A 22,976-nucleotide genomic window follows, 5' to 3' on the forward strand; every position below is an offset into this window, starting at 1 on the left:
ATGTAAGTATTGAGGAAGTCAATTCTTATAAGTTAACCGTCTGAACTGTCAACAAATGCTATGCTTTAAGGATATACCTCAGCTGAGGCATGGTCTAAAAAGAAAGCCGTGACTAGGCGACGCGCGGATTGCGGGTCGCGGGTGCAAATGACGCGAACCGAACGAAATGTAATTTGTCATAAAAATTCAACATGCATCCTTTTTATGTTATGTTTATTATAATATTTGTAATAATAATAGTATATTCATTGACATGTTTTCTTTTTCAAGTACATGCGGAACGTTTTTAAGCCATCTTTATACGATTTAAGAATGTATTCAGACGACTCCGTTCCTCTCCGAATGGCAATGCGCCTCAACGCGGCCAAAATTTCGTTCCACATAGTGTTGAAAATTATTTGCCATTTCACTTATGTACGCTCTTAACAGCACCTCTCCTGATTGTGTTAACTTTTAGAGCGAGATAGACAGCTTTAACAGTTTAGACGGCTGACTTATTGTTACAATTAGAATCCGTCAATACATAAATATGCCCTCGATAGCCGCCGATAGCAGCCTTGTGTTTAGAATAGATGCGCATGAATGGTTTTGTAAGGACATTAAATATAATATAGGTACAGACAATTTTGAAGAATATTTAATTCATATTATTAATTAATTTTGGATAACTGAAGATCATATCAGTAATATCGTCACCTTGATTAAATTACAAAATTGGTTGTTTTTAATTGGTAGAAATTGAAAAAACTCGAGTAGCGTAGTTATTAAAATTAATCCAGATGAATAATGAACGGATTTATAGGTTGAAGAATAAGAGTATTCACCCAGATATGTGGCTGTCATCAGATAGATTCCTGTAATCCAGCTCTCAATTATTTATAATATTATTTATTAAATATTCATTTTTCAAGTACAATCAGTCAGTACCTATATATAATATGATTTCGTAATGTTATGGGATAGCGGATCTACAATTTCATAACATTACGAATTAATATGATTGCATAATAATTTCAACATATTATTTCATAGTGTACCGGTCAATAAATAGCGGGTCAGAAATGATTTTACGTTAAAGACACATCGTACCGAATAATCGATATATTTATTATATTGCATCAATTGTACTCTTGTAGTTATTTGAAACAGTAAATAAATTCTCGAGTCCTCCATCATCACGAACAAGTTCTACCATTTCATCTGCAATACAATATCCTTCACCGAACCAGAATATTATAGATATGAATTTCCACTTGGTTATTTTTTGTCTCGGATTTTTTCTGATAACATCTATGATCACTGATGTTTTTGAAAAACTTGTATTTTCAGTCATAGTGGTGATCTACTAGGCCTAGGGCCATTGTGGAAACCTAATTTAATCTCTCATTTTCTAGGCTTCTTTTATAATATGTATGTTTCTCAAGTTTTTCAAACTTATGTATTTACATATTCAAATGAAAATATTATTTTTATTAATTAATATTTGAGTAGTAATATAATTATAATTATATTATGTAAGTTTTTCACTCGTTAAATATTGTATGAATCTAATAAATGTGGTCTATATTCATTGTAAATGTTTTAAAGATGTATTTATTTCTTATAACATAATTATAATATGTATTTTTTTTATTTGTTTGCAGGTAAGGATTTGGGCTTATTTATATCACAAATACCTACAAATACACAACAGAAAAAAGGTTGGTGAGTAAGGAATATTTTTTTTATAAAATCTATATTGTAATGGAGAAATATCTACTACACTGAATTAATTAAGTTATCATGGAACAAAGAGGCAGACAGCCAACAATGAAAAAAAACTACACTTTGTTATTGTTAGGAAATATTCAAAAGGCCAATATTTCAATATCATAAACATACAATTCAAATTTAATTCGAGTTTCTTAGAAATCGGGAGCATCAATAATTGTCTGTTCTCCCAAAAGCTAGAGGCAGACCTAACCTGCCATTAGTAATGCCAATTTGAAGGTACAATATATATTTTTTACCTAGTCGTTCCGGATATTGATATATTTCACTTGTGTACGGATGATTTTAGATACCTAGAGGATGTTTTATAAATTCAGTCAACTTAAGGCGAAGTCTTTACCTATCAGAGGCACCTAGCGGAAAAATACGAAGTTTTCAGTTTGTTTGAAACATTTTTTTCAACAATTTACAATTTAAGCTGAATTAATTTATAAAATATGTATCTGAAAACATTAAAAAGAAAAATATTCTTCATTTTAAGTCAAAGATAAACTTACAATTAAAAAAAATGTTATAAAATTTGTTAAAGGGTCCCATATTATTATTACATATTATTTTATGGTCATAATTATTATTAAAATTTAGTTTATTAAGTTTTCTATAATGTCATGAAGAGATTTTTGACTAATTCATAGTTTTAATATTTTTAATATTTATTTTAAATAACATCGATTTTTATAAAAATATAAATGTGTATTAGTAACTTGAAATCTTTTTTTATTTTTTTTCTAATTACAGTGTATTTTTATGGAAATATTGTTATTTTTTTTTCGTACTGTAGACGGCTTGAATTTATAGGTTGTAAAGCTCAATAAGTAAGTATATGTGAAATAATTTAATATAAGATAAGATATTGTAAGTCCCAAAGACTACGATGGGCGGGATATGTGGAGAGAATGCCTGAAGTTAGAGCGCCAAGGATCATGGCGAAGTGGCTACCCCAACGGAAGAGACCCAGAGGCCGTCCAAGAAGGAGATAGGCTGACGCCGTAGAAGTGGACTGGGTTCACATAGGAAAACCCGGTAACTGGAGAAGTGTGGCAAGAGAACGGAGTGAGTGGAGAGTGGTTGTGGAGGAGGCCAAATCCCACCCCGGGATGTAGTGCCGTGGAAGAAGATGTGAAATAATTTTGAAATTTAAAATTGTATTTACTAGTATAAACTATAGAATATGTGCGTTGAAATTCCAATCAATTCTGTCACACCCCTAACTGTTAAGGGCTGAATAAGTTAGTTCCCGAAATATAGCCCTGATAAAGTATTCATACAAAAATCGAATCTGATTATGCCAAATCCACTTATCCACGTCTAGGTACTTTGCGAGAAGAAAAAAAAACTTTTGAATTCTAAGCTTTGGCTTGGAGGAAATTTCCTAAGCTCAAACGAATATTTTCAGTTTCGTCCGTATTGTGGGTACGTAACTGAATTTGGCAAAAGTTTTCACAATAAATCATCTCAGAAACGCAAGCCAGGTCTATAACGTGACCCAATAAGATGTGGCCTTAGCAGAACCTACATAACGTAGTGATTTAGCTTGTCATGTGTGTTTGAAAGCTGAAGTACCTAACTATATTTTACTTTTGATCTGTTTTAAATTTTCCTGTTCCATATAAGCTATATATTTAGTATTTACCAACGATGTTAACAAGAGCTTTGTATTGTAGAGATGGAGTTTAAATTTATAAAAATTAGACTGACAAAAGAGCTCTGAGTCCCCTAATTTTCATACAAATTCTAAAGAGTCAGTAACTATAAAATTACAAAGGTTTGAAGTAAACATAATTTTTGTGACTGTAGAAAAAGTCACCAAAGCGAATTTTGTGACTCGTCGATTTAATTCTTAAATTATTATAAACAAGGCCATGTTATGTTATAACCAAATAATTTTAACTATAAATGAAACGAGTTTAATACGTTTTTTTCTGTTGTAATATTTTACATTATTTTGCAAGTGCATGAAATCACTCAGTTGCCATTTCAATTTTATTACATACGTAACGGCGGCCATTTTTTTATCTTCATTGTGATTACTTACACGATTGCAGTTATGAACGGGTTTACATCATTTTTACATGACTTTTCAACTAAATAGCAATGCCGAAGTGTAGTGTTATTTATTGGCTGCTTGTATACTCATCATGACAGATTGTCTTTTTATACGTCCTGAAAATCAGTAAATAAAATTATGTCAGAGCAGTAGTGTAAAGTTCTTTATACATTAACCTGCAATGCAAATAGTTTTTTAACCGGTTCTATGCTTTCAGCGAGTTATTTCGCCCGACTTTAAACTCAAATTACTAGCTACTGTAGATTGATTTGTATAATTAAAAAAAAAAAACACAGTGACATCTGTTTGAATAATTATGAAATAATAAGTCACACATTATCGGTATTACAGCGATTGTAGTAAAAGCTTTGCTCTACATTCAACATGTGTCGTTAAAAATCTGCAGTCTGTCAGATTCTGTCTCAAATGAATATGTTAAATAAGTACAACGAGAAGTTTACAAATAATATTTACGAAGATTGTGTTTGCAATGAAAATTACTTTACGTCGAAACGAGAAGCGTGTAATTAGTTTGAATGATTTGAAGATACTAGGATACTGTTGTATTGTGACATTTGTTTTTATATTAAAAGAAGACAAAGGAAATGCCAGAAACGGCGTGGATTGTTTCCTAGAATTTTGTCTGCGAAATTTGACTATGACACAAATGTTATCAATTAAATAATGGATTTCTAACGACAAAGTAGCAGAAATGCACCATTTACTTGTTAATTCTTGTAATACGACAGGTGAAACCTGACACGTAAGCATTCCTTCGGACTGCGGGAAATGCTTACACGTCTGTTTGCACGGCCGAGTTTACTGATCGTAAAAAATTATATTGTTGTAAATTTAGGTTTGCAATACACTTTAAGATTAGTTATAAGATGTACATATTTCTAGGTTTTCTTAACTATGACTTAAATGCTATTGACAAGTTGCACTTTTCTGCGCCACCCTCATTTATAACATCATGACAATTACAATTAAATAATAATGTTTTATTTTTTCATTTATATCATACATAATCTGCTAGGTACCCTATTTACCATAACCTGTTTTCTGGGATTTTTAATGGTGTGACGAGTGACCATAAAATAATAGTCTTAACGAACCGCTAACTTATGACCTTCTATTAACAGTAAAGCTTAATCTTATAACCTTATAACCGGCCTAGTTCTACTTGTCCACCCGGTATATATATATACGTATATTCCACTACTAGCGCACGTACATACATCTCCAAAAGCTCTCGACGTTTTGAATAATACCTACGCGAAAAAAATCTTACGGCAGACTGCGCATAAAAAAAGGTTACGCAGACATGACGGAATACGAAAAATCAAACGAGATTAGCATATTATTTTGACGTTACGAATATTAAAAAAAACTTGTATATTCGACAATTTTCTGTGTGTTCGGACACGGCCGTTAATGTGAGGTGATTTATTTTTTTATCGATGGCTTGCGTAAAATATTCGATAAAAGTAAAATTATAAAAGGTTTAGGACGGCGGTAATATTTTGACCTGTTTTGCGTATTGGTAGAAAAATATATTTTTGGATCTGAAAAACATATTTTAATTGTATGTGTCATAGTTATTTGATATTGGACTAAGTATTAGTGTTTATTAAAGAGACTTTACAAAGTTTCAAAGGTCTTGACTTTCACGCTGAATTTTAAGGGTACGTTGGTACAACTGCGTTACAAACACTCGAGTTAGCGCGTGGACACGGCAGCCCTTGGTGATTGAAATAATTACGAACAGACGCTTCACGAGGTTGGAACATGTATTCCGGATGCCACCGAAGATTGCGATAATCCGTATCCTTGTGGCACAATCTCAATTGTTCTGTCACTGTAGGCGACCCTCATAAAAACGATCTACGTGCTGCAGGTCTCAAATATCAGAAGGCTCAAGACGTAGCTGTAGACCAAGGGAAGTGAGGTATGAGAGGGTGAAGTATGTAGTAAATACATAAAAGGAATATTTTTACAATAACAATACTATATTCTCATTCAAAGCGTTTTTGGTGTAGTTGAATTAGTACACATAAAAAAATCTTTGTAACATTACTTATTAGTATCAATCATAATCTCCGTCCTGTAAGTAAGCTTAGTGTCAGTCGCTCCGCACAGCATTCTATTCCACTGAGGTTGGACCTCGGAACAGTATGATAAGTATTGTAACATAACGTTCTTGTAACATACTCTTGTACCGAGTGCTTACGCTGCAAATAAAACTCGTTCCTCCATCCATCGGAGCAACCACCAAATCTCGATTTCTCACCTCTCCTCCTGACGGCTCTCCATGAACACCTCTTGGTCATCCTCAAATACAGCTCGCTCGTCCATTAACAACGAAACCCGCGAAATATTTTTCTGTCATTATAGACTATGAAAAAATAAACACCCACCTACCTAATAAAAGAAAAACTTTCAAATATTATTCTTTCCACGCTTTGAATTAAAACTTAATTAACAAAACATACATTATGTAAAAAAAAACTTTAAGCTTTTCACATCATTTATATAACACAAACAAACATTATTTATGAAGAGGCAGAGCATAAAGTATAATTTTTCAACATCACCCAAATGGGATGCGCAGTGCACTCGAGCGAGGCTTTGCGATAGGTGGGTGCTTGAATATTAATTCGCCATTGGGAATGCTAATCAGCGACACGTTTTTAAAATACGGCGACACATAGTAACTCTGGGCGTAGGGAGAGACGCCGGTGTCCTTTTTTTTATTCACTTAACATTAGCAGTTTAGACGCCGCTTCCACCAAAGCTCGCTTTGTCAAAAGTTATTTATTTTACTACCCTTTCGCTATAAAAGTGTAGCAAAGATGATTTCAGTACAAAAGAGTTTATCTAAGTTATTAAAGTATTAAGCTGGAATAATATACCCATCCATTGGTATACAACAGGTACATATCGACGGAAATGAAAAAGGGCGTAATTCACACAAATCAAATTTTACAGGAGGTAAAAAAACGTTTTTTTATGGTTTTCGGTAAAAGTTAAAACACAAAATGGACATACCTAACCTTGAAGTGCATGATAATTAATAATTTGGTTTTTATATGCCTTATCTGATATTAATTATTGAGTTAATTATTAAAAAACCACAAAAATTATGGTTAAGTCATTTTTCCCTCGTCATCTCTTTTTTTTAAAACTTGTTAGTTAAATTTAGATAATAAATCGGCATTTGAAGCTAATATCCTTGGGACACAATATGTATTTAGTCGTGTATAATGTTATTATGCAATAAAACCTATTTTGAAAAAACTGAGGGTTACGTCCTTTTTCCTTTCTACATTTGATATAATATCTGAATGTTATACCCAAAGGTAATTGTCCCGATAAAATAGTTAAGTTTTGCAGAAGTACGTGGCATTGAAATGCACATAATCATGAGGAATAGAATTAGCTTGTAGAGGTCTTGATCCAACCGTTGATTGATTCGGGATAAATTATTTTATTCTTAAATTAAATTAATTTATTTTTTGAGATTATGGACATAACATAATATTAATTCAAAACGTTGGAACGAGTTATACAATACATAATCAAACGAAAACGTGTCAAGTCTACCGAATTAATTAAAAATAATATCCTATATTAAGAAGTTATAAAAGAGGTTATCTTTTACACTTACTTAAGTGGAAACAATTTGGTCGCCCAAGTATCACAGCTATTAATTGCTCGCACAATTTGCATATATGTGTCGCTGCATTTCAAAATCAGCCAAGTCCACCTTTAGGTATTTTTGACTTCTTTGTGAATTGCTGAAGAACTACTGCTTTCTAACATTTCTGCATTATCAAAATGTGGAATTTATTATTTCTATACTCGAAATAATATAAACTTTCACCCTTGTGACTGTGTATTTGAGAAAACAAAAAGCTGTTTTTCTCCTATTCATCTATTATGGACTTGGCTGATTTTGAAATCAAGCGACACATATTATGATAGTTTTGAAGAATAAACAATAATGGATGTTTACGATGTATTGTATAAACAGATAAATACTAACATAAATGTAGAGTTTTTCACGCATAAGTCGCAATATTTTTAGATAATTACGTGGGATTACTGCTCAAAGATGGTAAGTCTCGAAATCATGTCGTGCAGTAATTGTAATTTAAAAGTTTGACATGCCCTTTAAAATCAGGCATGATGCTAATTATTTATTTGTTTTTTATAATAATATTATGTGCATGCTCTATTTATATCAGGTGACCTTGAATTTGTTTTCTACCATACATTTATATATATGAGGTGTCTGGAAACAAAAACGGCAGTTTTAAAAAAATGATAAAAACAAAAATGGAATTGTTTGACACCAGAATATTGCCGTTTTTGTTTCTATCGATTTTTTTAAACTTCCGTTTTTGTTTCCTGACACTTCATATATATTACACATAATCCGTTGTAATACTTACTTACATAATTATAGACTTACCAACTTTTGGCAGCAATTATTATATTTAAAATAGCTAAGAATTAGCAATGTTTTACTTATGTTGCTTATTTTTAAGTGAATTTTTCTATATAAAATATTCAGGTAACAAGTCCTTCAATGTCTTATCTAGGGCCATTCTTTTGTAAAATAATTCATATTATTTTAATTCTTCACGTAAATATCAATAGGAGAAAATTAGATGACATTGTTATACCTTTCGAAATCATTAATGATACCAATAAAATTATCTTGTTTTGTCTAAATATATTCCAGTGGTCTAAAGTATTTATTTTATTTTATTTTATTTGGTCATTTATTTATTGAAAAATAGCATGAAAATACGAAATATAATTATTATTTACAATATTTTAATTACAATTTATTGGATTTTGGAAATTCATTAAAACATTAATTACAGATAATTTTATATTTTTCGTTTGTGCAGACAAAGTTTTTTTGTTTTCAAGGTAGATTTATAATTTGAGTCTATTCTTTGTTATGGCAGTAGTACTAGACAGTTAGGAAGTGTGTGGGACATAAATGTGTATTCACAAGTTCGTCGTCACCACTTAAAATAGTATACAATAGTTCTGCTCTGCGACGTTTCGCGAGACCCACTTTGAGAAGAATAGCCCCGCAGCCTCCATAAAACTCGCTTCACAAAGCCGGCGCTGCGAAAACCAGGCGGCGATAGTTCCGCCACCCTGCGGGTCTACGCCGAACGTCCGACCGTAGAGCCCCGTAGCGATCTCGTAGACCCAGCGTAGCCAGTAGCGGCATCTGTCGCCGGCGCGCGGGTGTGTTCTGCGGCACGCTTGCGAAATGAATATTCCGACGATTCATTCTTTCGTTGTTGTTATTAGGGATTTTTAAGTTTACTATTGTATCAAAAATGGGGTGATTTAATAAATATAACAATTAAATTCTGGAACGTATGGTTCGGATTATGGATAACAGTGTTTAATCTGCATTGTTTTAGCAGGTGTGAATTTGTTTTTAATTAATCAGATAAAAGATTATAAAATAGTGTCGTGATTATAAATAAATAACAGAGCTCATAAAAAGTAGCTTTTACAATGAAAATATGTTTATCTATAATTACCTAAATATAATATATATATAAATATAAATAGTACGAATATTATTTTATTGTTCATTAAAAAATTATGACTTGTTTTTTTTTTTGTAAAATTGAAGACAGTTGGTTAAAATACTTGGATTATATTTTTTTATTAACTCTATTAAACGGTTAAAAATATATATAACTGAGGAATTTTGTTTAAGTTTTGATAATGCGTTAACTACAATTGGTATAAAATGTTTTCAAAACTTGAAAATAATATGTTTTTTTCTCTATAATATATTTCGGTAAATGCTTTGACACTTTGGAAAAATGTAGGCGTTGTGGAATATTGTAGTATAATGTTACACCACCATGTGCGATTAATGTGACAGAAGGAAATGCGCCAAAAAACCAATTTGAAGTGATTTGCGTCCACTGAGATTTCTTTTTTTAAACCTGAAGAGTGTTGCTATCGCAGAAAAAAATCATAAAAAAAAATACTTTAATTTGAAACTTTTAAAAATAGTATTTACTTAATTAAGCATTAAATATAGTAGGTCCGTAATAATGTATAATTAAAATGTGTTCTAAAACTATTATTTAAATAAAATATTTATAATATAATAATATTGATATAATTTTAATGATAAAATTAAAAATATTACTACTTATTAAAAAAATAAATAAATAAAAAGTATCTAAAATGAAAGTGTTCATTAATTTTATTGTTGTTTAGAAAATAAAATCAGTTATGTCGAGTTCTGTATTATTCAGTGTTTTTCAGTCATATTATAAGTGTGTACTCTTTGATAAAAATCTAACTATGTAAGTATAAACATTTATTTTTCGTCTGAATTTATATGATAGATTATCTGGCGTTTGGCAGTGGATGGTTTTAGATATTGCATTCGTTCTTCTGTTTTTATTTGGCAGTGATAGTTCGCGAATTGTTTCCGCAGAAGTAAAACTGAGGTATCTTATCTGGTTTGAATGAAAGCAGAGACTGTTTGCCAATGCGGTAAAATTTTTAAGGTTTCTTCAACTAACAGCGATAAAGAGTTAAATGTACTGTCGTTAAAATATTATTTTACTGTCATTTGCGACAACTCTAAAGTCATTTATGTGGAATTCAACGGATGCTTGTTAGTGATTTTAGTGTAGTCATTAAGGGATTGATGGGATAATTTATCATATCACATTTTAAATCTAAGGGATTAACGATAGCTGATAAAACTTTACATATAAAATATGAATCACGAGGTATGTTTTAAAAACTAATGTTGGAGTGAACATATACATTTTTTCTTCTTTCTGTATAATATAATATTATGTTATCAGATATGTATCATTAATGATTTTGGTAATATTGTCGCTACTTTAAAAAGCTCACAGCAGTCTTCGAGAGATTCTTGAGTCAGTGTATTCTTCTTCTTCCAGGGCCTTGCTTATCGGAAATTTTCCCTTTCACTTTTGGAATTTTACAGTAAACGACCGTAGTTATTATTTTTTGTCTTAAAATAAAATAGAAAACATGTTACAAAAAATACGCACACACAAATACACGTTGGTCGTCGTAGTCCAGTTCGCAAGGCGCTGGCCTTTCAAAAAGGGGCTCAAGGTTCGATTCCCAAATAAGGTCACAATTAGAGGTGAATTGGAAATACTGTCACCAGTTTGTGTTTTCAAGTATCGAATGAAACTACCCGTACTTAGTACGTGTGGCCCAATAAACTTGTGATGATATCATCGCGAGTCTCTCGCTAGTTGATAGACTTTCAATACTATTAACATTAAATGCGCACGAAAGAGATAGCAATTGAATACAATTATATTTTAATTTATTAGTTTATGCTTGCGAATGACATCATCTTACGTATGAACAATAGGTCATAAATTGTGAGGTGACTGAGGTGACGGCAGTTTAAAATAATAAAAAAAAATCATTGTTATTCATTTTATGTTAACAAGAATATTACAACATAACATAAAAACAACTCAAAAATTTAAAATGTGTAAAATTTTTATAATAAATTGGACATTTCGAAAAGTCCAGCTCAGTGTATTTTTAACGATTCTATGTATTAAAGCCGATATTTCAAATACTAATATGGAGGCAAGTTTTAGTTCCAGTTGAGTATGAGACTTATGTCGCATACGCACGCCAAACTCTCTATATAATATTCCAAATACTAGTAAGTATTTTGGAACAAGTTTTGATACTAAGTATTTTTTATGCTGGTAGTAAGTATGCTTAGTCTTCAAAATCGACCAGTTTTCCCACCTCTAGTCAGAATATATTTATGTGATTTTCTCCAAGACTGAGTGTTTGTGATTGTTTCACTCTTACTACTAACTGAAACCACTATCATTGGGCCTCGTGGCTTGTTGTAGTATTAAATGTAGGCCACGATGGCTAAGCGATAATGTATCGGCCTATAATGTCATGGATTTTGAGTTGGAATCCCGGCTTTGACATAAAAAAATCACATGTTGTTATTCTACTTATGTTTAGACCCAGGTTGGACAACAGGTTGAGCAAGTGGCTAACATCCATTTCTCTTAAAATAAAAATCCGAGGACCCTTATAATATGGTACAAATATATATATATTTAAATATAACATAATACGGCGTGGCGACAATTTTGCCATCATTTACCTACCTTATTCTATACAAGGATATAGTGCTGAGCTTAAATCGGTGTCCATGATTCTTTAGTCAAGACTTTCTTGTTCTAACATGATATCGTTTAACGAGAAACTTTACTTGAATAATACAATTAAGAAGTTAATATCATAATATCTTTCAGGATACTGCGAGATATAATCGAAGTATACCATCTACGAGTGATTGTTTCTTTGGTTCTTTTGAAATCACCTGGACGTTCATAACTTTAACTTTGCAGCTGATTCAGTTATTTTTGCAATAGCCCACGCCTCCTTTATATAGCATCTTACTATTTTCATATTCATTTAAGGGCTGAGATTGTAGCTACATAGTAATTTTTTTGTCTTTTAAAAGTTGACCTGGGGGTCTCAACTCGGTTTTTCAGTTCTTTAGTATATTCCTAGTTATTATATGGAGTGAAATCTAATTATACAACAAAACATGTTCTATTCAATGGTACTACATTTGCATTGCATATTTTGCCACATGTGTATTTATAAATCACTATGGACTTACAATCGTTGTTGCAAATATATTATGCTCGTACACTAATTACAAAAAAATGTTAAACACTTTATGAACAACTATCTCTTTTATATATTTTCTTCAGCGATCACTACTTTTTGCAGTTAGCATTACTAGAGGCATTTTTTAGTTGTCTTAAGCCTCAATTACATTGAGCTTCTTTACGAGCTGTTTATTGGCGAATTTAAAAGCGAGCGATTCAGCTACTGCGATTTGATAATTACACACGTTCGCCATTCGCTGAGAAGCCACAAGCCAGCGACTATTTTGACGGAACGTAGTTCGTTTTTTTACCGGGAGTTGGTACTGCGCTCTACTGCGAAGACGCAGTAGGCCCACACGCCGGCGTGTAGCGTGTAAAGTTGACCGGCTTTCAACTTTTCTCGGTAGAGTGTTTACAACCTGCTTATTAGCTTATTCGATGATTACACTGGGCGACTTTACAGGCAGATTGTAAATTCGCCAATAAACAGCTCGTAAAGAAGCTCAATGTGATATGACAAAGAATATAGAGAACAATTTTTTGATATGGTATTTTACCAGACCGTATGAGCAAACACGATGAATTTGAAACAAAAAATACTTGCACGGTGTTGCCTTTTAAGAGTAAATTTATAAAATACAAATAAATAATATTCAGAAAAGTAATGCTCACGAATAAAAATGAACGTAACGGTTCAAAGTTAGACCAAAAGGTCAAAGTTATCCGAAATGAATATTATATACGATCACTTAGGAATAATATTACTAATGTTGATAAGACAAACAACAATATGTACGTAAATTAAACTTCTCGTCAGAATAAACATGTACGAGTATGTTATTATGTACATATATTTAGTTGATTCTGTTTTGAAATATAATAACTCTGGCAAAATATACAATGATAACAAATTTATTATGTCAGAAAATGTTTGTTGTGGAACGGAGATTGCATAAGGCTCATTTTCTAAGAAAACCCTGTATCATTCCTTACGCCTTTAATCAAATTTTCTGTATGCCTGGTAGTTTGTAAAATGTTTAATATCTTATACGTAACATGGAAAAATCTCAGAAACACAAAGTAAGTTATTATGTTTGATCATAAACGGGGCATATGGGCATAGAGTGGAGGTTGTATAAACAGATTTTTATGGGGAATAATTGTTATCTATTCGCCCAACCTATTAGGTGTTTGCGTTTGGTGAAATACATAAATTGAAAAAAAAACGTGCATTGTAAAAAGTAGCCACGGGTCTTAACTTCGATCCACTACTTTGTATATATTTTTGCAAAAAATGTATGTTTCGTTTATTTACCATGTTATGATTTTCAATAGAATTATAAACATTCATAATAAATTATTTAATCTTGAAAATATTTTTAAGATTGTCAATTAGTCGAATTGATAAACGATAATGAATGATTTTAATATACTAATCTAATAACATGTCATTTTTATAAGAATTAATTAAGTTAACATAATAATTAATAAAAGTAATAAACTCATTTTAAAAAACAAGCAAAACCTAGTCACGAGTGGGGTTCGAACACACGTGTTTTGCATATTGAGAAATCGGTTATAAGTGATTCCTAAACCCAAGGGTCGCGGACCCCTGGTATTTATGAATATTTATTTAAATTTGTCAGATAAGAATGCATTATGCGAACTTATTAAAATATTTATATTCACCGAAAATAATATTATCAAAAGACAAATTACATGCATGGGAGATAATATTAAAACTCAACTAATATTTAGGATTAAACACAGTAAATTCTTTGAAATTCAGCTCTATGAATCAACTAATATTACAAACTACCCACATTTAATAGTATTCCTCGTAATGTTATGACGATTTGCTTTTCTGTCGGAATTTTTTTGGCAGAGGGGGGCCGTAGTATGAAAATTTTTGAGAAGCACTGACTTATATCACTAATCCTAATTAAAAAATATCACTAATTTTGGATAATTCACAATATTAAAAGCATTTAATCAAAAAATTTTACTCAGTCCAGATGTCTTTTATGAATCAAATTTTGTAAAGATTTTTTACATTGATCTACTATAAAGACGGTAGCCATTTGTTGACGGAATTTATAGTCACACCTTATATAAAATACTTGTAAAATGATATGTACTTATTTTAGCAGGTATATAATTAAGCATTTATTTATCCAGCGGGTGAATGAAAACTGACCTCAGTTAAAACGTAGTTATCAAAGATAATTTCCATGAATCATAAACGGATCGATTGCTTAGAGGCCGAAGCACTCGTTTGGAATACTATTTATATTTAAAAACTATCTATGTAGTAACATAATTTTATTATTTACTAACCATCTTTAATATTAGAGTACCACTTAAGCAAACCTCCTTAATCAGCTGTTAGATGAAAGTATTCTGAAAAGTTTATTAGTCTCGTGCTGGTTGCTATATTCATTTTTTTTTATAATTCACAACTGCGCCCTTACTTTTCTTCCCTGAGTGAGAATTCATCTTTTAGCCCTCTAATCAATTCTCTAAAAAAATATAATCTTACCGGACCCTTCCATCTTCTCCAATACCATGACACGTCTGAGCTCTTAGAATTCTCAAAGACATCTGTAAGTTGCAGTTCAACTTTGTGTCGTTCAAATTTAGAGCATTGTACTACAGTATCTGTACAATGTCCTCCTTATACTACATTCATTTCAGAGCTGCAAGTCTATTCTCTCCATAGGGATATCAAATTTCTTACTCATGGTAGTATGACCTGACCATAGTCTGAATATCAAGTTAAGCGCTCAGAGGCGAATCGACAAACTAGGGAAATGAGCATAACTACATTTCCCCTTGTACAGGGATGCCCTGTGGTAGGAATTTATCCAAATGCTTTGGCATATTTTCTTAATGGACTCATTCCAGTGTAACATGGGATACATTGATGTAGTGTGCCAGATTGGCCTATTTTTTGATATATCACCCGCTTTTCTATTCCCCTCAATTAACGTATTATTAAATACATGAGACGTTATTAAACATATAAAAAATATTCGTTAATGTTAGTTTGAAAACGGCATGACGTATGTCGAAAAAAAACATACTGTTGGGATAATGGATCGTTTAGAGGATGTTATATTATGAACATGGTTTTCTTCATATGATTAACTTTATTATTATCAACTTCATGAATAATAGTATACAGAGTAATAGATTACATTTTGTTATGCGACCGTTACAATAGACCTTCGATTATACACTAATGTCATGCCGGACACTCAAGTGAACATTTAACTGTAATTAGTATTTAGCATTGGCCGACAGCCAGTGCCGTAGTTAAACGTAGTAATAATATTCTTATATTATTACTTATAATATTTAGTTATGTTATTATATTAGACGGCTATATATATCAACACGCCTCTTAGCCGTTTAATTACTTTTGTATCTGTACACTAGATTAACTTCAGTCTTTGACGATTTTCCAGGAAGCTCGTTTTATCCAATGCTTTGGTAAAGATGTCCGCTATATTATTTTTTGAATCAACTTTTACTATGTCAATCGTCTTGTTTTGGTAGTGTTCGTTTACATAATGAAATTGAATTTCAATGTGTTTAGAGTTTTTTGTAAAATTTCCAAACTTTGCAATAGCGACCGCTCCGCTATTGTCCTCGTGAATTTTGATTGGTGTATTTACTTTTAAATCAAAACTTTCGTTACATATATTTCTCACAAATAAAATTTCTGTGACTGATTCTGACAGTGCTATATATTCCGCGAAAGTGGAGCATTTTGTAACCACATTTTGTTTTTTTTGACTTCCAAAAAATTAAATTTCCGTTTAGTCGAATAGCATAACCGCTCGTCGATTTTCTGTCTATATTGTCGCCCGCATAGTCCGAGTCGACGTAACAATCAATTTTATCGTTCTTTTCGTTTTTGTCATATCTTAATTTTAGATCTTTGGTCTTTAATAAGTATTTTAGAATTCGCATCGCATACTTGTAATGGGTTTTGTCGTAGCAGTTTTGAAAACGGCTTAAGTAATTAACGCTGTACGCGATATCAGGTCTAGTGCCTGAGCTTATGTATAAAAGTTCGCCGATCAAGTTTCTGTATTTTATTGATTCATCTGTTTCGCTCGCTTGATCGATTTTTAGGTTTGTCTCCATTGGAGTTTCGTATAGTTTAGAATTTTCTAACTGATATTTAGAGGCTAATGATTCGATATATTTTGTCTGGCTTAGCTTCATGTTGTTTTGATCTTTATTGTAATCAATATCGATGCCTATATAACTTTTAACCTCATTAAGGTCTTTCATCGTAAATCTTTTCATTAAACTTTTCTTAATTAAGTCAATTTTTAATTTGTCTTTCCCACAGATCAACAGATCGTCTACGAATACCAGGAGATATATTGATTCCTTATTTTCGGTTTTTACATAAAGACAATTATCGTATTCGCTTCTCTTGAAATCTAATTTTTTTACATATTCATCAAATGTTTCGTACCACGCAAGTGGACTTTCTCGCAAACCATATAACGCTTTCTCTAGTTTGCAGACTTTATTTTTTTCCTTTTGATAGCCTTTTGGCTGGTAAATATAAACTTCGCTTTTAACTGGTCCATTGAGAAATGCGGTCTCAACGTCCATCTGGTCAATGAAGAGATTATTCGTTGTGCAATAACTCACAAGAATTTTAAAAGTTAACATTTTTCCCACGGGGGAATAAACGTTTTCCAAGTGTTCTCTTTGTTGAAAGCCGCGTACTACTAGACTCGCTTTATATGTATCATCGCTCTTTCTTTTAAATATCCATTTTACATCGATTATTTTCTTATCAGTCGGCTTATCGACTAGACGCCATGTTTTGTTTTTATTTAGACAGTTTATTTCTGAATCCATCGCCGCTCGCCAATGGTCAGAGTCTTTTGAGGTTAAAGCTTCCTCATATGTACTTGGCGCATTTGCGTTTATGTAATTAACGTATATACAGTGAGCTATAGGATTTCCGTAACGCTCAACTGTCTTTTTTTCGCGTGCGGATACTCGTCTAGTTTTAACTTTGACCGATTCGCTCGCCTGTTCATTTTCAACAAATACTTCTTTATCATTATCATTTTCACGCTCATTTTCACTTTCGCTTAATTCGATCTCCGAGCTCTGCTCATTTAGATCAATGTTTACACGGTTTTGTGATTCGTTATTTCCGTCGAAAGTGTTTTCATTAGTCTGATTTTCTAGGCATATTAGTCTTGTACCTTTTTCGATAACCTGCACATGTCTTGCCTCGATCACCTTATTTTTAACCAAAACTCGGTACCCGAAATGTGTATATCCTACGAGTACTCCGATTTGTGACTTATCGTCCCATTTTTTTCTGTTTATTTCCGGAATTCGGACAAAAACTCTTGAGCCATAAATTTTTAAATGTTTGGCTTTCGGCTTAAGCCCGAAAAATATTTCATAAGGCGTTTTATTCTCGCACGTATTTGCGATAGTTCGATTTTTTAAATAGGCAACTGTATTTATTGCCTCGGGCCAATAAATTTTACTTATGCGCGCCTCTTTAATTAAACATCTTGCTATGTCCATTGCTGATCTGTTATAACGTTCAGCGACTCCATTGAGTTCGTGTACGTTTGTCGGACATGGTAAAATTTCGATTCCCTTTTTGTTTGCAAATTCGTATATTTCTCGATTTAAATATTCGGTCCCCTTATCGCATTGCAATCTTTTTATTGATTTCCCGAATTGATTCTCTACAAAGTTAATGTGATTTTTGAGACACTCGGCCGTTTCTGATTTATTTTTTATACAATAAATTTTTGCACATTTGCTGTAATCGTCTATGACAGTCAAAAAGTATTTTTCACCTTTATAGCCCACAATATTGTGCGGACCGTTTAGATCGGTGTGTATTATTTCGTTTATTGCTGTTGTTTTCGCGCGGTGATTTTCGAAAGGTAAATTTGTCATTTTACTTTCAATACATGTCGCGCATTCCATTTCTTGTTTTTCAAGATGGTCTGGTAGTCCATCAAGTAACTTATCTTTTACTATTTTTTCTAGATATCTAAAGTTTACATGGCCTAACGCACGATGCCACTTTTCCTTTTTTGTTAATCTCGTTGTATTTGTGAAGGCTTCATTTGGATAATCATTGTATGTACTAATCTTGCTTGAATCTTTAGGATTTTTTACACAGCTAGTCATGTAGTATAAATCATTTATTTTATTAGCCACTGCTATAAGGTTTCTGGTTTTTTTATCAAAGATTTTGGCGTTTGAATCGCGCGCTACTATTGTGCAATTTTGTGTTATTTTTGAAAAACTTAACAGATTTTTCTTTAAACCTTCTACTAAATAGACGTTTTTTAGTTCTACTGGCTCAACATTGTTATGGTTTTTAAAGTAACTTACAATATTTCCCACTTTTGTTGCTCGCAACTTTTTTCCGTCGGGTAGGTTTACGTCGATTGGCTCTTTAAGCTCAACGCAACTTGAATAGAACTTATCGCTTTTCACTAGGTGATCTGTGCACCCGCTATCGAGTAGCCACTTTATTTCACTCTCACTTGTTTCTTCACTGTTTGCACTGAGTTTATGATGATTAACTTGAAGAGCCCACGTCTTCAAGTTTTGTTGTTGTTGCTGATGCTCGATGCCTCTGCCTCGGCTGCCGCCTCGCTGGTATCTGGTGCCTCTGCCTCTGTGATATCCAAATTTCTCGTAATTGTTTTTGTTCGTCGGCTGTTGTGATGTATTGCCGCTGTTTCTGGTGCTGGGCCCATATCCCTGCTGTAGATTGTCGGTTTGATTTGCGAACCAACACTGTTGCTGCTTGTGTCCTTGCTTATTACATATATAGCACAGGGCTTTTGTTTTTGTTTTTGTATTGAATGTGCTTACATTCGTCTTTTGTGGATTTTCCGTGTTTGTTAGGCTTTTTTCCTTGATTTTCGATTTGACATATTCCATTGTTTGTTTTTCCGCCGGAACTATGTCAATGAAATCACCTATCGCACTATAGCTTAACGGTAGTGCCTTTATTAAATATCTTATCTGCTCTTCTTGTTGAAGAGTACCACCTGCATTTATATATTCATTGCAGGTTTTCTGAAAGTCTAAGAAGAAATCATCGACAGTTGCATAGTTTTTCATTTTAATTTCCTCGATTTTTGACCTGCAGATTATCTGCATCGGCGTTGATTTCGTTGAGTGTATTTCATCTAGTTTTTTCAGCATTGTCAATGTAGTGTCGCAGTTCTTGATAAATTCTAATTGGCTATCGGAAACTGCACTAATTAGAATGGTTTTGGCTTTTAAATCTAGTTTTTTCCATTCCGCATATTTTTCTGTTGTTTCCATTGTTCGGATTGCTGGCGCTTGACACTCGTTGTATTCTAGAATGTTCAGCAATCTGTATTTCCAGCTGTTGTAATTCCTTCCTTCGAAGATTGGTATATTTACCTCTGTGATCTTCGTTAGATTTGCCATTTTCGTAATAATAATTTTATTTATTATTTTTTTTTATTGAATTATTTTGCAGCCTTACGCCACCACTGCGTTTCACTTAATAAAGCGGTCGGTTTTCTGATCCGCTGTGATCGCACTTGTATTATTGTTACCGTGAACCCGCGGTACAATTTACGGAGCACTGGTTTTACGTTTTAAACCACGTTGCACTTGTTTTATATTTGAACCAACAATACTATTATAACCACGTTCTGCTACCATGTTGGGATAATGGATCGTTTAGAGGATGTTATATTATGAACATGGTTTTCTTCATATGATTAACTTTATTATTATCAACTTCATGAATAATAGTATACAGAGTAATAGATTACATTTTGTTATGCGACCGTTACAATAGACCTTCGATTATACACTAATGTCATGCCGGACACTCAAGTGAACATTTAACTGTAATTAGTATTTAGCATTGGCCGACAGCCAGTGCCGTAGTTAAACGTAGTAATAATATTCTTATATTATTACTTATAATATTTAGTTATGTTATTATATTAGACGGCTATATATATCAACACATACTTTTATAACATTACCTTTTTTCCTGTTTATAACTATGTAAGTAATGCGATAAAACACCACATACACATTTTGGGACTACCTCTTTGGTATTTTTTGTTTGAATGTACATAATCGTGATTATGTGACTGGGAATTCGTAATTGTGCAAAGGTATTTATAAAGGTATTCCATATTATCCTACATACACCTTTATGGGAGCAGCTTACATTTACCTATTCAAGAGTATTTATATAAGGAAACCAAATTCATGTAATTTTCTTCGTTCATTGAAATGAGTAATATTAACTGATTAGGCTGAATTAATAATATTATTTTCTATGTGCCTTTCATGATGGCTCTTTGCTACCCACTAAGCTGATGGACACGCCTTGAATGGAGTAAGGATCTATCGGTGTTTCTTCAGTAAGAGCTATCTCTTGGAAAATAACTCTGTGTTGGCAACTTTATGAGTGAATGAATAAATAAGGAATTTAAATGGATATACGTTTGAATGATAGCCATGATAGAAATTTAGTGGTGTGTTATAAGATAATTTAATATTAATACTATATACTGTGCGTAGTAATAAGTAAGAAATATGCATTTTTAATATTAAAACATATTGTGCGCTACTGTGGTGTACAAAGTTTTAAATATTTTAATGGAATAGTTGCAAAATATTAAGAATTTAAAAGTCGCTTACAACTTTTCAATGAATATGTGACAGAAAGGATGATAAAATTTATCGATTGATATAATATTATAATGTATAAACTTCTTTAAAACGGTGCGATATTCAATCTAAATATCTCGCGGATGCGAATAAATAAAAATCAAAGTGTACATGAGCGACGTTTAAATGGTTCTCTTGTACTGTATGAATGTTGGTCGTCTCCTGAATAAATTTCTTAACAGATTCGTTTTTATGAGAAATCACCTTTAGCAAAGCCGATTCATAGGCCTTGACCAAATTTAACTCAGCAATACTCAATCCGTATTGATGAGTTGAATTATTTAAAATATTTTTTTTAATTTGCAGCGTCTTATTGCGGACGTCGCTTCACATAGTTTTTGTATGTCCGTATTACTTAAGCTTTGATTTCGTGTATACCATTAGATTCATTTATTTATGTTAATTATTCGTGATTTTCTTTTTCATGACACTTTCATTAAATTACGCCAATCAGTAAACTCAGTCAAAGCTCACTTTAGAGGGTGGCGAGCTCAGTTTTGGGTATCTGCTCCTAAGACATTACCAGGCGTAAAAACTGCTGATGCTTCAAACCAAACGTAAGGCATCGTGATACGCTCGATTATAACCAAGTGTTGTGCGGGGTGGTTTGATTTGGAGGTGTCTTTATTTGTGTTGTTTTCGACAGAGCGTTTTTCTCAGTCGGCACATTTTTTCATTAAATTATTATTAATTACAGTAGTTTGCATACCAAAGTATCAAATATTATATTATATTGTATTTTATTTTAAATGTAATTATAATATTATTGTAATTACATTGTTGAAAGCGCATTCTTGTTTAAGTAAAGTCATCCAACTGTATACAATTCAATTAAGGCTTTCAAAATCATTAGAGCCTGATATATAGTCCTTTATCTTGCATGTTAATTGCAACAATAATTATTCCTGCGCATCCATTTATAAAACCGCCCAGCGCAGTTAGCATCGCAGTATATTACCTAAATACACATGACACAGATTTTCACTTTTCCGGTTCCGTCGTGTTTCTCTCCCTCTATCCCATTTTCAAGCGGGTATATAAATAATACCGTACACTGTACAGAATCTTTGTTGCTTTCTCGTTGCGGCAGTCGGGAGACGCTGGCCCTGTTTACGTAAGCGGATGAAGGCTTTGCGAGTGGCCTCTTGTGTCCGTTACTTAACCGACTGACACATGGATACGCGGAGACATTGACGATTTGTCTTGTTATCTTATGCCCGCCTGATACAATCCAGACGTAAAACCAATTTACTTCTCACATATAAATGTGTAATTTTCAATGTTTAACAGGATTTTATAACTTATTATTTTCTATTCGTTATTTTACTAATATAAAATTAAATTTACAATATACATTGATAAACTATTTCTTTTATTCAAAAGAATAATTCATAAGATTTTGAGAATGTAACATTCCATATTATATTGAACATACATAACTTGAAAATACTTCAGATTTATATATACCCACTACAAAAACATCGTATTTTTTTTCAAATATATTTTTTTCTAGTGTGTATAAATATCTGCAATATTTTCAAGTTATGTATGTTCAATATTATTTGATGGCACCATAAAGGTTGATTTATTTTTTATTAACTATATAATGTTTGTAGACGTGTTAAATAGGTTAAATTTATAATTGTATATATTATCATGTTTATTTAATATTTACATAAACACATGCTGTCTTTTCT

General features: G+C 32.2%; 1 protein-coding gene across 2 annotated transcripts in view; it reads left to right on the forward strand.

Moving 5' to 3' along the window:
* The window catches only part of LOC147073309 (peripheral plasma membrane protein CASK-like), a 686,848-nt gene that overhangs the window by 415,512 nt on the left and 248,360 nt on the right, over window positions 1–22,976 (forward strand). The window contains exon 11 of one of the 2 annotated variants that reach the window (XM_085945406.1): window positions 1,644–2,267. The exons of the other annotated variant lie outside the window; for it this stretch is intronic. Within the exon in view, the coding sequence (XP_085801532.1) occupies window positions 1,644–1,712 (69 nt within the window). The 3' untranslated portion in view covers window positions 1,713–2,267. Of the gene's footprint in view, window positions 1–1,643; window positions 2,268–22,976 lie in introns of those variants that run through there. 2 annotated transcript variants of the gene reach the window in all.

Source organism: Rhyacophila brunnea, unplaced genomic scaffold (assembly GCF_057557595.1).
Source record: "Rhyacophila brunnea isolate RB1 unplaced genomic scaffold, BYU_Rbru_1.0 scaffold_18, whole genome shotgun sequence".
NCBI classification, from domain to species: Eukaryota; Metazoa; Arthropoda; class Insecta; order Trichoptera; family Rhyacophilidae; genus Rhyacophila; species Rhyacophila brunnea.